Raw genomic sequence first — 18,364 nt, forward strand, 5'->3', positions numbered from 1 at the left:
AAAGATCGATGGGGAGAAAAAAGTTGTGGACGCCTTTCAGTGAGGCCTAATGGTCCTCAATAATTATCTAGGCCAAATTTTATTGTAATCATGAATATTTATCATTAGCAAAGGACCGTGTGAAGTTATCATCGCCAGGGGGTTTAGACTGATGGCCTAGGGCAGTAAGGATGGTGTAGTGGAGAGTGTACTAGCCTGCCAACAATATGGCCCGATTCGCTTCCGATCGACCTGGTGCCATAATAATGTTGATTTTCTTATTGTTAATTCTCGCCTTGTTTTGCGGGATTTTTTGCACATCCAATTTGGCCTAGATAGGAGGCACGTAAGAAAAAAAAAAACTTCCCATAGCTGTTATGGCTTCCTCTTTAAATATTCGATTGAATTAAAAGCTAAAGGTTGGGTATTGTAAGATTTATCTTAAATGCTTTAATAACTTAGGACAAAAAGCTCCAAATTTTGGTGCTTTGGGATTTTATATGCATCTCGTATCCACTATCTGTGTCACAAATTAATTCAGCAGGTGGTTACATATTTTGACTTCTCGGCGTTTTAAAAGAAAGTGTCGTTCAAGGTTGCCTGGCAACTGTCTTATTCTTGAGCAGGTAAAGGCATTTAAATGCAAATGCGAAAAATGTTCATCTATGAAAATTGAAAGCCATACAGGTGATTTGTCTATCGATGAGTTAAGCGGGTCACTTAGTAGCCATCTGTAACCATTCTCTCATAGCTTGCTGCCTAAAGGTTTTTTTCTCAAGCGGTAAGAAGGTACGTTTTTATTAAGCTGAATTGAAGATGTAGTCATTCGTTTAACTGCTTTGAATCGTCGTCTTTCGACTTTATAAAGGTGTCGACGAACGACAGGCGTACTCAGCGCCAAACACTGATGTATGGTCAATCCAAATAATCACAAACCAAACGGACGCTTTGCATGAATGCAAATTATTACTTTTAATCCTATAAAGATAGCGAAAGGTTAAGCGGCCATCTAGAAAACATCGTACATGGCATGTATGGGGAAAAGAGTGTAGGATGTTGTGATCAAGGCGTTTAGCTGGTCTATCAAAAATGTTTCTAACATATTAAGTGCAAGCTATTTTTCGTCGCCATTTCATACGGCCTATGCAGTGCAAACAGAGGAGTATACAATAGAACCTCGGAAAATCTTTGCCTTTTTTAAAATTTATTTTGTTTTATGAAAACACAGTGGCTTAGTGTTAATTCAGTGAGCCTGTTTATGTCTTTTTTAGTTCGACTTTTCAGGTGTCTCGACTCACACTAACAGTAACTTTGTAAATACGTGCAAATCATGACTGCCAAAATACATAAGGCTTGCTTCACGCACATTTGTAATCATGAGAAAAAATCTGCAAGTGGAAATTTAAATGCGTCATGATGGACAAAGTAGCCCAAAGTATTGTCAGAACAGAGTAAGAAGGTGGTTAGGGTGTTTTAGAGGGTTATATACTTTTATAAGCGTAATATTTTTATATGTAAGAAGATCTAATGCATGTGCATTCATGCTGTAATTCTCGCCACAATTAATCATCATATCACACTGTAGTTAGAAGGCAGCGTGTGCTTTATCGTTATAAGAGATTGTATGGCAAATATTACTTTATATACTGTATACTGGAGAAAAAAGCAAACCTTTCCTTTTACAAAGTCAAGGGAAATATACGATGATATTCTGGTAGTGTCAAAGTGCTAAACGACAAGTATGCCTATGAGCTCACTCTGTAATTCATATGAAATATCTTTTACTGGATTGAATTCTGTTTTATTTTTCAAGGAAATGAATCCTCTTCTCGGAAAAGCGTTCCTGCGTTTTGGAATCTTTAGTGCGTACTGCTTGTTTGTTGCTTGGATTTTCACCATAATCGAAAGAAAAGATGAATCGGCTCACGAAAGAATGGAAAGGATGTTAAAGGACCTGAGAAAGGAAATAACGTTTAAATATAACTTGACAGATAATGATTTCGATAGCTTCACGGCGAAAGCAGCAGCGGCATTGTCGGCAGGTGACAAACCGGATTGGACGTTTCCAAACAGTTGTGGATTTGTTTTAGCTGCGCTCACCACAGTAGGTAAGACGCCATGTGATGTCACTGAGTCCGACGTCTTGGATTTCATCACAGAAAGTCAGAAATAACGAGTTTTGAGGGGAAATTTACCAAAGTTGTGCAATGCGTTGAAAAAGACGGAATTTGGCTTGACATCAGGGGCGCTTTTCATGCAACCAAAATTCCGAAATTTTCGAAACGCGGACAATAGGCCACATTCGATATATCAAGATTCTAGCATGGCTACGAGGCTTTCAGGACAAACTTCTGTATTTGGTGGTGTTTTTTTTGTATCCAAGTCTCTTCTGGAAATTGAGAGACAAAAGCCTCGAAGCCATGTTAAAATATTGATATATCGAACGTGACCAATTGGTACGGAAATTTTCGGGAAAAGGTTCCAGAAAATCCGGAAATTGTTAAATTTCCGAAAAGCGAACCGTTCAACCGAAGATTCCGGAAATTCCAGAATGAAAATCAAATTGAACGGAAAATTTGGGTATACTCCAGGAGTTTGTCCTCTTTAATGGAAATTAAGTAAATTTGCAATTTTCTATTTAGCGCTAGTTGTTTTGGCCGCAATCACAGCGAGCTGGACATCCCAGGCAAAGATAACGGCGACGCATATCCGAAATTTGATTAATATTTTATTTTAGAATCTTGCCACTTTTTTTTTCGATAAATACCAGCTACAGCTTAATTCGTCAAACAATCACTTAATTCCAGTGAAAACAATGTCTCCATGGCGCACTTGTTTGTTTTGCATAGGTTGGCTAAGAAATGTACGAAGCCGAGTTTTAACGCATGCAGAGCCTTTGTACCACTTATTAACCTTTTGTCTAGCGACGTTTTCGCTGCCGCTGTGATTTGCATTAGGTCGCTGCTGTTGTGGTCTATAAGGTCACCGTGTCGACGTATCAGAGTTCTGTTTGCTTCTATGTTTGGGATTTAAACCTCGAACTGAGTCATAAAAAAATTCGAAGCGAACAAAAGCGCGGCTTATCACGTTTTCCACTTTGCTGCAGTCAACTAGAAAATTCTGTTCCATTCGCCTCAGGAATTTCTGGAAATTCACGCCGGAATTTTCGGTCCAATGGAAAGCGCCCCTGTATTCTCTATAAAAAAAAAAAATACAATTCAAATGTAACATCATTATAACTACACTTCCTACACCGCAAAAAAAAAAAAAGAAAAAAAAATAGAGAAAGTTCACCAGGAAACCTAGATTCAGTAGAAAAATCATTTTCATGCCTGTGTAATTTCTCTAATAACGGACAGGCAGGGTGAGTTTTTTGTTAATGTTTTTGTTTCTTTGTTTTTTTCTTTGTTTTGTTTGTTTTTTTAATTTAGGATATGGACATATCACACCCCAAACGCCTCTTGGTCAAGGCATCACCATCATCTTCTGTTTGTTCGGTATTCCTATAACAATGCTGGCCTTGAAAACAACGGGGGAGCTCTTGGCCACTTCTATCAAGTATTTTGTTCTCAAAACAGAAACTGTTATCCTTAAAAGAACTGAGCCGAAGCACGTAAAAAAGAAAACGTTTTTCGTGGCGACTACGTTAATGCTTGTCCTACTCATCTCGACAGGCGCCTCGGCTGTTTACCTTGAAAACTGGACCTTCATTGAAGGCCTGTATGTGTGGTTTACTACGTTTACAACAATCGGTTTTGGTGACTTTGTGCCATTTCATTCCTTTGTAAGAGACACTGAGCAAGGGAAAGCATCTAGAGGTGAATTGTTTGTCCACAGCCTTTTATTCTTTGTTCCTTACATGGCCGGTTTGAGTCTGACCTCGTGCCTTTTGAGTTGCGCTGTCGAATCCATAGACGAGATACGTGATTTTCGTGATCGCTACATGATCTGTTGGCCACGTTTGATTTCGCTCAAAACGAAATTGTTTGCTCACAAAGGCACAAGTGTCAATGTTACAGAAGAGCAAAATAACGAGACAACTTGAAAAAAATGAGCTGCCTGTCTTATTTGAGATAAAGATATTAAACAGGAAAGTAGAAGTCTAAGCTCAGAGCAGTCGTAGAACATTCAGGCAGTGAAATAGCCATTCCCTCGCATCATGGATGTATTAAATTTCCAGTTAAATGCGTGGTCGAAAGCATTATTTGGTGAGCTTATTGCTAACGTAGTTGGTCATAATAGAGATAGACAGAGCCGTGGCCGTGAAAATTTAACTCAGATTATCCGTCGAACTGTTTTCTCTTGTACAATATTTTAGGCAGTGGTCCACCCTAGCGTGCAGTTTGTACTTCTAGATTCCAGACCACTTCTAAGGAGACCCTTCAGAATTCCCCTTTTCATCTTGAACCAGCTGAGTAGCGAGTTATCAGTGCTTAGGGAGGCTCGTGGAATTTGTCCACATTTTCCATGTCATTCCCGTAAAGTGTACTTTCTTGTTACGGGTATCAATAAGTACTTTCTGTAAGGGCCAATTTCCAATTCCTTCGGTTTCAATAGGCCAGATTCACTCTAGTTCACTGACTTTAATTCGACTAACACTCGACCAATGAGACGCTCTTGTTTGCTTGTACATAATTCCATCAATCGTCCGCGTCTGTATCCGTCTTATCCACCTTATCCGTCATTACTTCGAGTGAATCGCACGCACACAACTCAATGTTTTTCCGACGCTCGCCATTACACGCACACTAGAAAAGGTCAAGTGACCTCAACGCTGAAACTAAAAGAGGGGAAAATACATGAACTATACAGGGAACCCAGGAAGACTTTCCTTTTAGTATCCTACAACTTACATTTCACCACCGTATTTCAACTAATGCAGACGAATTCACAACCTTCTTCCCTACCTCCGAAGAGCTGGAGACTTAAATTAAAAATACTTCAGTTGGAACTCCGCATGGATCTTTTGAACCATCAATTTGTCAGAAAGAGATTTAGCAGGTGAATAAATTTATTCCTTTTACCATGTTGTAAACGAAAATGATGTTCGACCTCACCTAGTAACCGAGTAGATCTTGAATGTAAGGCATTAAAATGCAAATTCAAAATATATTTCCTTTATGTTTTTTAAAAGAATACTCAGTGAGTTTTGCGAGTAACACGGTGGCTGTTATAACGTATCGTAGGCTACTGGCTTAATGGTTTTCTGAAGTACTAAAGAGGTACGTTAAGTTTTCTTACTCCTGTTTTGGGGTTTTTTAGATATTTAGTAATTTTCTCAAGTTAGAATTGTTGTATTTCGCATTTCATAACAAGCGGTCTCGGCGAATGGCTTAGTCTCTTAGTTCAATGCGGGCATCGAGTCTGCTTTCAATTCAAACAGTAGAAAAACAAGCTTAAGCGTAATATTTTTTATTTATTTATTTAATTGATAATTTATAGAGTGGTTTTCAGTATCGAAAGCAATTAGACAATTACTTTGGTTTTGGTTTTGGTTTTGGTTTTGGTTTTGGTTTTACTGCAGTTTGAGATTGGCTGAACAGTCTAATTGGTAAGAAATTGGTTTGGTTTTGGTTTTAAGACACTCAATTGAAAACCGCTCTATACATTCAATACACACTTACATAATTACTTTACAAAATTACATTATTTACGCCACTCAGATTGCAGTACTCGATTTAAAGTACACTATTTGCATTCCTTGCAATACTAGTCGCTTACAATTTCGTACCTTCTTCATTGCCTACTCTATAGGTTACTTTCACTGATAGATGTACAATATTCTACTTATAATTAAATTCTTACACTACTTACTTTTTTCCCTTATTAATTTATTTACTTATTTATTTATCATGTTCTGTTGCACAGGAGACAAACAAACAAACGAGACTAATAACAAAATTAACATGTACAATTAACTGGGGCTATAACTCTTACTTTACACTCCCATTTACGTCGCTACTAGCTATACAAAAATTAGTCAAGAGTTTACTTACATTTAAGATTAGCTATAAATTCATCTGCCATGCAAAAAATATTAATTGGCAGATAAAACAAGTAGAAGATTACGTAATAACTGGATTGTACAAAAAAAAAAAAAAAAACAGCAACAGAAGAAAAAAAGGGAGAGACAAAGGGAGAAGACAAATAACTAAGTTGACATGTATAATTATTGGCTCTGTGACCAATGCTTTACATTCCTATCAACATCATTACTACGGCTACACAAAGAATTTTTCGAAAATATATTTATGCTTAAGATTAGCTATAAATTCACTTACCGATAACTCGCCATGTATTAATTTCTTATCGCACAAATAATATTTGGCATATACAAAAGTGAAGTTTAACTTCTGATAATATTTGATTCCTTGCTTGAAGTGTCAACTTTCATACCAAAAATTAATTCGGTTGGTGAAAGACTGAAGGAGGTCACAGTTTCTTTGTTGAACCATTTTATGACCTCTAAAAAGAAAAATTGGCTTCAATTACAGCTATGGAAAGTGTGAATTATGGAATCATTCATTTCACAATATGGACACTATGTCCTTCGCCTTACCAAAGAGGAATAACTCCTTTTTGGTGACTACTATGCTATGTAAAAGTTTGAAATAAAATTCCCAAAGTTTGTTATCTTTACATACACTTTTCACGCGCCTAAAAATAGGTTTCAGAGATGTTTGATCAATTTGCAGGTCTCTTTCCCATTTATAATTAGCCTTCGGTTCAATTGGTTCTTTGTTTATGAGGAACCTATAATAGTCTTTTCATTTTAGTTAAATTTATGGAGATCTCGGGGGAAAGCTGAAACATACAATTCAACAGCAGATCTGATCTGTCCGTGGGGTTTGCCCTCGCACGTTCTGCTATGTGTCTAGGAATATCAGAAACTAAAAAAAATAGATGACGAAGAAAATAGATGACGAAGTCAAGTTGCATCTAAGATCATATTTTAGGATAAATTCTGAGTAAGAAAGAAAATTCCCATCTGCTTTGAGAAGATCATATACGAGATAGATGCCGCGATCAAACTAGTTCCTGTAAAAAATACCGTGACTCTGGATTAAAATATCTTTGTTGTTGAATAAAATTTGTTCTTGGCCGGGCTGGTTTGGAAAAGATTCTTTTAATTCCAAGAAATACAGGAGAATCAATTTGTAGAACTGAGTTAGCCCAATCTGATCGAGAAATTTCTTGTCGTAATTACATCGTAATATGAAGTTTAGTCCCCCGTATTTTTCGAAATAACTAACTTCAATGATTTTGATACAGCATCTATGCTAGGTGCTCGTAGACCTCCTTAGTCATAATCTAAAATCATCATTATACGCTTAATTTTGTCCTTTTTATTTTTCCAAATGAATTTAAATATGGCCGAATTCACAGCGCCTAAGTACTCGAGAGGAACATCAAGGCTGGAGATAGAGTTTACCAGTTGCGACATGCCAAGAATTTTAGTTATTAGGCACCTTCCAAATAATGTAAGGATGGTCTTCAATTTTTGTAATTTTAACGTATAAAGTTGTATTTTTCATTTTCTTTTTCATTATAAGAGATGAAAGTGCCCAGCCACGATCCCAGCCACAGAGCTTTAGTTTTTGACGGGTTCAATTTCGGGCCAGAAATATCACCAAAATTGTCCAATACAGCGATCATCTTGTTAACCGAACTGCAGTTACTGTTAAGGAGAGTGGTATCCTCAGCCAACTGGCTTAATTTTAATTCCTTGCCGAAAATTTTTATACCCTGAATTTCTTTATCTTGTCTGATTTTGCACGCTAGTAATTCTGCGGTCAAGATTAATAGACAAGGAGACAGAGGGCAGCCTTGTCTCACCCCTCTTGACAGGCGAAAATAGTTTGTGCAGAAACTATTGTTTAGAACTGCACTTTCTGTGTTAACATAAAATATGGAAATCCAGCGTTGAATGCTTTCCCCAAAATTTAAAAATTAGACGAGACTTACCTGGAAGTTGAAGTTTGATTGTGATTCTACCGAGTTACAGGATGCTGAGAGATTACATGAGATAGCAAGCGCATGCGCCAATCAGGTTTTGAAGACTGAATGGACGTGTTTCCCAACAGCACAGAGGTGGGAAGGGAAATTGGGCTATAATCTCTTAGCACCCTGTAACTCGGTTGAATCACAATCAAACTTCAACTTACCAGTAAGTCTCGTTTAATTTTTAGATTCTACCTCGTTACCACGCGGAGAGATTCCATGAGACTTCAAAGCAACACGGACATGAAGAAACAGCAACATGTCTGTTTAATAGTAATGTGTAAATGATTCATGATTCTTACATAGATGACAGGAACGATTTTGCACATCTTAAAGCCGTAGCTTTATGTTTGATGCAAAAGCGAGCAAAGCAGCTTCAGATGACCACCCTGCATTTTGGAGCATGTCATCTAGATTTACATTGGCCCTGCTGGCTGGTGAAACAGACACAGCTCTGTTACTATGAGCTGAATATTTTGTCATATCAATACCAGCTAAAGTCAAAGTGCATCGCACCCATCTAGTTACAGTATCCCTGCTTCTAGACTTCCAGGTTTCACGTAACTCATTAAGAGCTGTGAATGGCCGCTACCTCTAGATGCTTTGGTTCTCACAAGATATTCCTTAAGCGTAGTAACAACACAAATAAAGGGTTGTTCGCATGATTCCAGAACAACTTGAGGGTTAGATACCCCTGGTTTGCTTTGTTTGAGGTGGTTAGGGATGGCAAACGTGTATTTGTCCTCACTCACAAACATGTGATTTATGTCTAACAAATGAATAGCCTGGCCTCGCTGGCCCGATACTAACAACAATGGCATTACAAGTTTCAACGTGAGTTGTTTATGTGTCAATGAATCAACAGGATGAAGCGTAACCAGGTATGTTAAGACCACTTGGACATCCCAAACTTCTGTATACTTGACCTTGGGTGGCCGTGACTAGAAAACACATTTCAACAGGCGACAAACTAGCGGGTTCTGTTCAATTACAGAGCCATCATCCAAAGACACATAAGAAGACAATGCACTTCTAGCACAGTTGATAGCACTGTAGGTAAGTCCTTGGTTAAAAAGTTCAAAAAAGGAAATTTAAGACTGTTCCTACAGGTGGTTGAAGATGATTGACTTTCCTTTGGAGACAAAATGCGGTCCATTTTTTTATGTACCCAGAGGACTGCTTCTCAGTACCACCTCGCCAGGACGCCATGAGCAATCCAACAGCTGACTTCGATACTCCTCTTGTTTCATAGTATTGCCTGACAACAAACATGCCATCAGTCTCATTTGGTTTCTTAGAGGATGTAGAGTCTCTGATTGTGGAAGGGTGAGGAGGTCCTTGTCTTGTGGGAGCATTAATGGATTTGCCACCAGAAGGCTTAGTAGCCGGGGCCACCAAACCTGTGTCGGTCAGACGGGAGCTATCAACAGTGCTAAAGTCTGATCGTTCTACGATTTCTGCAGGCGTCTATTAAGCAGAGAAAAGGGAGGGAAAATGTAAACAAACTTTCCACATCAGGAAAAAGAAAAAGCATCCACGTGGCAGGCCCCAGGTTCAGGCTTCCAAGAAACATAATTTGGAAGCTGGTTGTTTAGTCTGCATGCAAATAGGTCAATCTCAGGAGTACCAAGTATATCAGTAATCTTATGAAATACACCAGGTTGAAGCTGCTACTCAATTCTCTCATTAAACTGTCTTGAGCTTTTGTCTGCCTCAAAATTAAGGACACCAGGCAAATGGCATGCATTGAACCAAATATCATTTTGGAAACAGCACATCCAAACACTTTTGGCAGTTTTATTGCACGGGGGGGATTTAGTGTCTCCCATTGCATTAAGATAGCAGACAGTTGTAGAGTTGTCACTTTTTATGCACACGTGCTTCTCTTTCAATAAGAACAGGAAGGATTCCAAACCAAAATGTACTGCTAATAATTTAAGTTCATTAATGTGCTTTTGTTTTTCAAGTGAGGACCACATGCCCTGGGCACTCTGTCCATTGCAAACTGCCCCCCAGCCTAATGTTGATGCATCTGTAGCCATTTCTATAGCTGGGTTGCCCATGGTGATATTTGTGCATGCTGTAGGTAGGTTAGTCACGCACTAGCGAAAGTCACTGACAGATTCTGAGGAGAGGGTCATAGTAGCTTCATAGTTGCCATTATTTTGTCGCAAAGCTGTATTTTTGTCAATCTCAAGACTACTATAATAAAGAGGTCCATATTGGACAGCAGGCAAACTAGAGACCAGAAGTCCAATGACTAAGGGCCAACTTCTCTTATGGAAATTATACTTCTCTTCAAGGGTTTTTGGCATGCCAAAATTATTTTCTTGGTTTTTTCTGTTGTTAGTATTACTTTCATGTTGACAGAATCTAAAATAAAGCCAAGAAAAGCTAATTTCTGACATGGTTGCAACACTGACTTCTCATGATTGATCAGGAGTCCTAGAGACTCAAATAGGTTTAGGTTAGTGTGAATATTACTTCTGCAGTCTGTCTTTGAGTCCCCTTGTAAATATGCATCATCAATATACCCAACATTCAAGTAGCCTTGGCTACGCAGTGTGCTATACACTGGTTTCAATAGTTGTGTAAAGTATCTTGGTGCCGACGCCAGACCATTAGGTAGGCATGTGTATTGAAACAACCTATTTCTCCAGAAAACCATTAAATATTTCCTGTGTTCTACAGCCAAACGAACGGTGTAATATGCATCTGTTAGATCTATAGAGGCCATATAACAGTTTTTCTTCATTAACTGAATAGCACATGTTAAGCTTTCCATTTTAAAATGGTGATACTCTATGGATGCATTCAGTCCTTTTAGATTCAAGATTAATCTATAAGAACCATTTTTCTTCTTCCTGAGGAAAATGGTAGAGACATACTGACCATAACTAGGGTCAGTCTCCTCGAGAACCCCTTTGCCAAGCAATTTTTGTATTTTACCTTCAATAACTGTAACCACTTCAGAATCAAATCTAATTGGAGGCGTGGGATATTGTTGGTAGGGGATTCCATGTCAAGAATTTTTATGTCTGACGTTATGTACATCCAGGCAGAGAGAAAATATTCAAGCCTACCAGCAACTTGCAACAATCTGTCCCTTACCTCAATATTTTGATCATGGTTGATCATGGTCCCTCTTGCTGAAAGGGAGGCGGCGATAGTTTTTTGATTTCCCAGAGTAATTATTCCTATGTTTTCCTTGGTATCTGTCTAAGTGGCCATCATTCCTAGATCTTTTGAAACTCTGCTTAGTTTCTCTACTAAGCATGGAAGTGATTCGTTTGGTATCAGTTATTACTTTAACCGCTTTAGGAAGATCATCTCCAAAACGCTCAGTTGTTATTGGGTTTGATGGAGCACAAAGATAGCGGTAGCTTGTGTGCACTCAGTTTTTAGAGCCTCTCTAAGCCTCAGATTTAACTCTATGTTGGCATTAGCCGTCAATAGAACACCATCAATGAGCTGGTTAACTATCTGACCATTTGATGGTATATCTGGCTTGCTGATCAGGTCATTTACAACCTGGACCAGGTCATTTACAACCTGCAGTTGAACCTTTAATAAGTGATTTTTGCACCTTCTGACGTTTGAGATCCGAGGCACGTGCTCTTTCTGAAAGATTATTCCAGATTGCTAGGTTAACCCTGGTTTCGGCCAGCATTTCACAGTTTTTTGGCTTGAGGTACCGTTTTTTGATTTCATTCAGCTTATATCTTCCTCAGGTTTGTCTTTCAATAACTTTTGGACAATAGTAGCTAAGTTTCCGTGAATTTCTGCGCCATCTTGTTCAGAGACATTAAACTCCTTTTCGAGTTTATTAAGTATGTCACTATTGCCTTTACTCAGGACAATGCCATGATCAGTTTTTTATTTTTTTACGAGCGGGTTCCTCAGGTTCTTTGTCCGACCCGCCGCCATGGTCATCCGAGTCGGCGTCGCAAGGTGCGGAGGCGTTATCATCGCATCTGGCGTCGCTTTTTGCCTTAAGCAATGAACCCAAACTGCTGAATCCCTTGTTCATTTGCATAGCAAGGCCGGAAAAAGCCACTTTGAGAAGGGCAGCCACGTCTGTGGTTGAACTCTGGCCCGGAGTAACAGATGGCTGTGAGCCACTACGTCGTTCTTTAGAAGCGCTTTATTCCTTCGAGGAATGGCTGGGTTTTGTCACAGTTTTTGTGACCACTGCTTTCTTTGAAGCGTCATAGCCAGTAGAAGGTGCTTTTTCACCCTTCTTTTGCAATTTCGCGTCACATTTAAGTAATTTTGTGAGATCTTTAATCCCAGGGATGGGCCTTACGTCTGCTGACAGCGAGTCGCCATGCTTTTTCTGCACGTGTTTTGCTTGATCCCGCAGAAAATTCTTCGTTCCAGTCGTTCAAACTGGCGTCTAAGACTGAGCCAATCTCTAGCAAGCTCTCTGCGGTAGTGGCGTTTGCTAATTGGAAAGATTCGTCCATTCTAAGCGCTGAAAAAGCTGAATTTTTGGGAAAAAATTCCTCGTAAACAGCAATAAACAGCCCACCCGATCGGCGACAATCGTTGCCCTGATTGGCGCAAGCGCTTGCTATCTCATGAAACCTCTCAGCATGATGACGAGGTAGAATTAACTAGCGCAATGGTTCTTTGTATAAATTCCCATTCAATTTTATCGAAAGCTTTTCGAAAATCAAGCTGTAAAAGTATACCAGGAATGTTGCCAAGCTTTGTTTGTTCAACAATGTCATTAATTAGCATAATGTTTTGTCCGATGTATCTACCTTTTATGCAAGCTGTTTGGTCAGGCCTAGGGTTGATTAGAAGAGTAAAGACTTTTTCCAATCTCTTGGTAATAAATTTTGAAGCAATAATATAGTCTACGTTTAATAACGTTATCGGGCGCCAATTAGCAAGTGTGGGGAGGTCGGAATCCTCTTTGGGTATGAGTGTAATTACGCCTCTCCGTTGCAATTGTGAGGGTGCCACTTCACCCGCTCTGTACGAAGCGTTGAAACTGTCAACAAGATCCTGACCCAATAAATCAAAAAAGCAGTTGTAAAATTCCCAAGTAAATCCATCCTCGCCTGGTGATTTACCTCTACTAAATGTGATTAAAGTATCTTTACACTCCTTAGGAGTGATTTCTCCTTCTAACTCACTACTCACCGACTCATCAAGTCTGGATAGTTCTAAATTTTCAATGAAACTTGTAATTGGCGCTTTTTCAACGCTAATGATAGAAGTGTAGAGCTCTGTGTAAAATATTTCAATTTCCTCTAGTATTTCTTCTTTTTTGGTCACTGACTTACCCTTGGGATGCTTCAACTCCTTCATTGTTTTATAATTGTAATTTCGTTTCTCTGGGTTAAAGAAATATTTGGTCGGGTTTTCACCGTGCTCAATCCATCTTGTTTTAGAACGAGCAATTGAGCCCTTTCCCTTTTTCATAGACAGGCAAAGTTCCTGTTTCAACTAGCTATGTTCAGCTTCTAAGTAATTTGCCCGAGAAGTGTCGACACCGCTAGCACTGGAAATGTGTTGGTCTAGATCGTTCAGTCTCTTTTGAAGACCTCTCTCTTTTCTACGAATATTATTTGCTTTATTTTTCGCATAAGGGAATGTAAGACCTCGCAGCTCCATTTTAACTAATTCCCATTTAAGCCTTTTATCTTCTTGTTCAGAATATTTTTCACTAATGGAAGAATAATTTTCTCCAATTAAAGTTACATAACCTTCGTCATCCAAGAGAGGGTTATTAAATTTCCATAACCCTGGGCCTCTTTTGTTGCTAGGGCTATCTAATTTGAGTTTTACTGCCTTATGGTCTGGGGCATCAGAAACCACAGTTTTTATCTGTTCGACCCAACTGATTTGATATTGCGTTATTAGCAAGACGTCAATACGCCAACAAAGTTTAAGCGCTTTTGATTCGTAGGTGTAACTTTTATTTTTTGGATATTTCTCTCTAAAAACATCTACCAAGTCAAATTCTCTCATCATGGTCATCAGTAGGTCCATAGAGACGGTGGGTTTCCTGGGGTTTCCGCCCTTTTTGTCAATAGCATGCAGTGAAACGTTCCAATCACCTCCTATTATAACGTTTTTAATATCTGCGTTAGACATCAAATATGTATTTAAACTATGTATAAATTCTTGCTGTTGTCGCAGGTCATTTGGGGCATACACATTGCAGAAAGAGAGATTATTTGTATTGAAATTCAAATCGGTCAATATGATTCTTCCAATTTGGTCCTTGTGAATGCTTTTAACGGTGCAGTTTAGTGAAGGATTCAATAGAATGCAAACACCTCTACTGTGTATTGCTCCATGTGAAAAGAACATGTCACCTCCCCACTCACTTTTCCAAATATTTTCATCGTTCGGTTTGGAGTACGTCTCTTGCGGAAAAAATATATCACAATTTTGATCTTTTAAAAAACAGAAAATGCTTCTCCTTTTTACGCGATTTCTAAAACCTCTGAGATTTAGAGAAATCACGTCACATTTGTCGAGTGCGATCATGGTTTGACATTGCAAAAAACACTATAGCAAGGGGAGTTATAAAGTAAGAAGATATCACTGATTCCATATATGAAAATTTTGGAAAACTTGGAAACAAAAACATAACCTAGCAAACACAAAATAGAATCACGGAACATATTAACATCGATATGAACTGTTCGCATGCAGTCCAGAAGAGTCATTTAGCATTTCCTATCCTCACTGATTTCTGGTTGACTAGCATCGAGTTTGATTGTGAAATTACCGTAGCGACATAGGTGGCTTACGAATAAAATGATAGATTGTTCAGGTCTTCTTCGCAGTAAATTCTTGTCGGAGTACCACTTAGAGATGTTTTAACATAAAGCCTACCGTCTAAAGACCAAGCACTTTGAATCGTCCCCTCTCTGTTCATCTGGTTAGTCCCCTTTTTATGATCTTACTCCTGAATTGAGTTAAATCTTTAGATCTTTACGTTCCTAAGTTCGGTTCGCTTCCTATAAAGCTGAGCCTTCTTTTTATAGTTGATAAATTTAACTATAATGCTCTTCGGATGGTTTTTTTCCGTTGTACAATTTGTGTGAGATATCAATTTCTTCTTTCGCAATAGGAACATCTGGTCGCTCACCGAGCTTAATAACACGTCATCCGTTGATGTATAAAGATAGATTTTCAGAAAAGCCATGTATTTCGGGCGAGTGTTTACGCGCGTACTGTTCAAGATCATCTTGCTGACCGTACAGCTCGTTGATTTCACGCTCCTGGATGTCGACTTTTACTTTCAACAAGTTCAACGACTTTTTTAACTCCTCATTTTCGTTGTGGTCCGTTTTGTAAAGTTGTCTTCAAAGAGCTTATTTCCGTTGAATGCTTCTTGAAGGAAGACTTCAGCTCCGCGAGTTCAGCCGCCATTCATTGGTTCTCGGTGCGTATTTTTAGAAGCGTTTGCTGAACTTCTTCAAGCAAAGCTTTAATCTCATTAAGGCTTGTCTCTTCCTCTTCGCTTGGCTCGAAAACAACCTTAAGTTCGTTATTATCTTGACTCGTCTCGCAAGCCGCCATATTCTGCTTCTTGGCGGTGCTGTTTCCCACTTCGTTTGAACCCCTATAACCTCTTTTATGTTTACCGCGCTGGACGAGTTTGTTTTCCTTGCCTGTCATGAAAACCACTTTTTTTTAGAGGAGTAGTCGCATTTCGGGTTGACTTACTGTCCTGAGTTGGATTTGAAGACGGGAAAAACTGCCGCTCACAGAACACGTCCGACCTCTTCGCTGACGCGCATGCTCTCAATATCTCGTAATATAGGAAAGAAATAATTTTCCACTTTGTAAAAAAGAAAAAGTGTAACCGAGAATAGGTAAAGCATAGAAACTGCATGTAAAAAATTAAGGTCCGCAGGCTTCATAGGTAAGTTCATTCTTATGAATTTTTATTTGGCATTTTGGGATCTTATTTACAGAACAGATCAAGCTAGAATAGTTGGAATCAGTCCAGACTGCCTGACTGTTTAGCGATGTTAAGTCGACCCGAAGCCGTTTCACAGTACTGGATTTTTAACGTTAGCTACATAAATATCCTTCAATCATGAATAAACTATGCATGATGTTGTATCTAGGAAGTTAATGCTTGCCGTTATCTTGGGCTGCTTCTCTGCATGCAACTCATTACAAGGGTAATGCAGCAGGAGGGAACAATATGAATCAAAAAAAGAAAAAATCACACAACATCAACAACAAAACACTTTCAAAAGGAGTAATCCAAGCGAGAGTTAATTAAAAGAGTGAGTGGCATGTGCAAGGGCCTTCGCAGAAGGTTTAAATATAGTCAAATATTAAGGACTGATGTTTTAACACAGGTAAATCAAGATCAATATAGTTTGCAGAGCAGCGGATTAGCGGGGCCGAACTGAAGCGCGATATGCAAGAGCTTGTGTATTACGCTTAGAGGCCCCGCTAATCCACCTATTCTGCAGGCAAGCAAAGTCCGTTGACAAAATATGCCCTACTACAGTAGACCTAACACTCTTGTTATATTTTGATAGACAAAGTAAAGCATCCTCTCCTTGGAAAAGCATTACAGCGCCTTGGACTCTGTTTCGCTTACTGCTGGTTTTTTGCTTGGATTTTCACCTTAATCGAAAGAAAAGACGAGCCAGCCCACCAGAGAAGGGAAAGGATGTTGAAAGACCTGAGAATGGAAATAACTATGAAATATAACATGACGGATAACGACTTCGAGACTTTCGCGCGAAGAGCGGCGACGGCAGTGTTGACAGGTGACCAACTGGACTGGACGGTCCTGAACAGCGGCGAGTTTGTTTTCGCTGCTCTCACCACAATAGGTAAGTACGCGTTATGTAGTGTTCGTTCGGGTGAGGCCTTAAACTACTTTCTATAGTTACACTCTTTCTTATAAGAATATTATTTTTCCGGCCGAGGCTGAATATTCTTATTTTTCTGCCAATTTTAGGCTGACTGTTTTTGTGAATATTCTCATATTATAGCGTATGGCATTTCTGTTTTCGAATGCATTTGGTGTCTGGATGGTGTGAAAATAATTTTGGAGCCCGCCTGCAGACCTTAAAGCCTGAACTCAGGCACATAACTTCTTGCAGAAATGTTATTAGCATCGAACATACGGCTAGTGCTGTTTTTGTTGCTTTTTGGCTGGTTTTGGCATTTAGAGAAAGGAAGAATCTTATAAGGCTTAGATAAAAACATATAATTGTATTGTATTTACAAATTTTCAACACACGAAATTGTAGTTTGGATTTTCTATTAAAATATTCTTAAAATTTCCCAAATTTCAGCTCTCGATATTCTTATAAAACATACTCTTATAAAAAAGAAAGAGTATTTGTGGTCACATTAGATTTCATAACCCGCGTTGCTCGACTCCCGATAACTTGAACCTTGCGCCAACTCGAACCAAAATCGATTTCCCCCGGATTTCCATCCTACATTTACCATAATTTTCCCCTCGGTAACTCGAACCCTCCGTAACTGGAGCCCCCCGCAAACTCGAACCAATTTTAGTTTTCATTCAGATCATTTTCTCTTCAATTTTAGCCTCGATAACTAAAGCCATGTTTGTCAACTCGTGACAAGACAAAACAAACAGTACTGTCAGCACAAAACATCATTTGAATTTATTTTGGAACAGCTGTACAATATTATATAATGTTTGAGTCTCTTTGTAGTTATTCTCTTCGGAACCAGCAGATTTCGCAGTACCTGGACTTCTTTTGCTGCTTTACTTTGTTTATGGTGTCGGTCCACTAAAGTTACTTTCAGACTTGTACCTGAGTAGTTGAGAAGTGTCTTGTCCCGTTTCACTCGACCTCTCTATAACCAGACTTGATTAACATGTACATTGTACGAGTAGAGATGTAGTATATAAACACCATCTTTCTCCTCCTTATTTCCGGTCATTTGTTCCCATCTCCCGATAACTCGAACGCCCGATAACATGAACCTATTTAATCTTCCCAGTGAAGGTTCGAATTATCGGGAGTCGACTGTATATAGCTCATATATAAGGACCCAGCAAGGACGCTCTTCGGACAAATTATCATTTCTTTACCAATTGTGGAGAGGAAATAGCGGCGCAAAATAATATATTACGTGCTCCGAAAGTTTTCCTAACTGCTATTTTTTTCCAGTTTTCTTCATCAAAATGGAAAAATTCACCAATTTGTACATTTCATACACATTCTTGCTTAATTTTCTATTAATTTCCGTTATTTTTCCACTTTTTACCGTTTCAGTATATCCCAAAACTGACCATTTTTCAACTGAAAAATTGTTTTTCGCTTTTTCAGATAGATCTTATTACCATCTTTCATAAAATTCTATGGAAAAAAAACAAATTGGTGCTATGCAAAGTTACGAACGAAAA

The 18,364-nt window shown here is 38.8% G+C and overlaps 1 protein-coding gene across 2 annotated transcripts; it reads left to right on the forward strand.

The window, feature by feature from the left end:
• Positions 1 to 650: 650 nt before the first annotated feature.
• LOC149114931 (potassium channel subfamily K member 15-like) lies at positions 651 to 4,765 on the forward strand. Of its 2 annotated transcripts, XM_089284591.1 has the most exons (3): positions 651 to 768; positions 1,793 to 2,087; positions 3,411 to 4,765. In XM_089284591.1, exons 2-3 carry the CDS (start codon positions 1,796 to 1,798, stop codon positions 4,022 to 4,024), a joined length of 906 nt encoding a protein of 301 aa, XP_089140717.1. In that variant the 5' UTR covers positions 651 to 768; positions 1,793 to 1,795; the 3' UTR covers positions 4,025 to 4,765. The 2 variants fall into 2 exon arrangements, with proteins under 2 accessions (XP_089140717.1, XP_089140716.1); XM_089284590.1 differs by lacking the exon at positions 651 to 768 and having other exon boundaries at positions 794 to 2,087.
• The last annotated feature ends 13,599 nt before the right edge of the window (positions 4,766 to 18,364 follow it).

Source organism: Orbicella faveolata, unplaced genomic scaffold (genome assembly GCF_042242905.1).
Source record: "Orbicella faveolata isolate gen_17 unplaced genomic scaffold, um_ofav_v1 contig_13, whole genome shotgun sequence".
Classification (NCBI taxonomy): Eukaryota; Metazoa; Cnidaria; class Anthozoa; order Scleractinia; family Merulinidae; genus Orbicella; species Orbicella faveolata.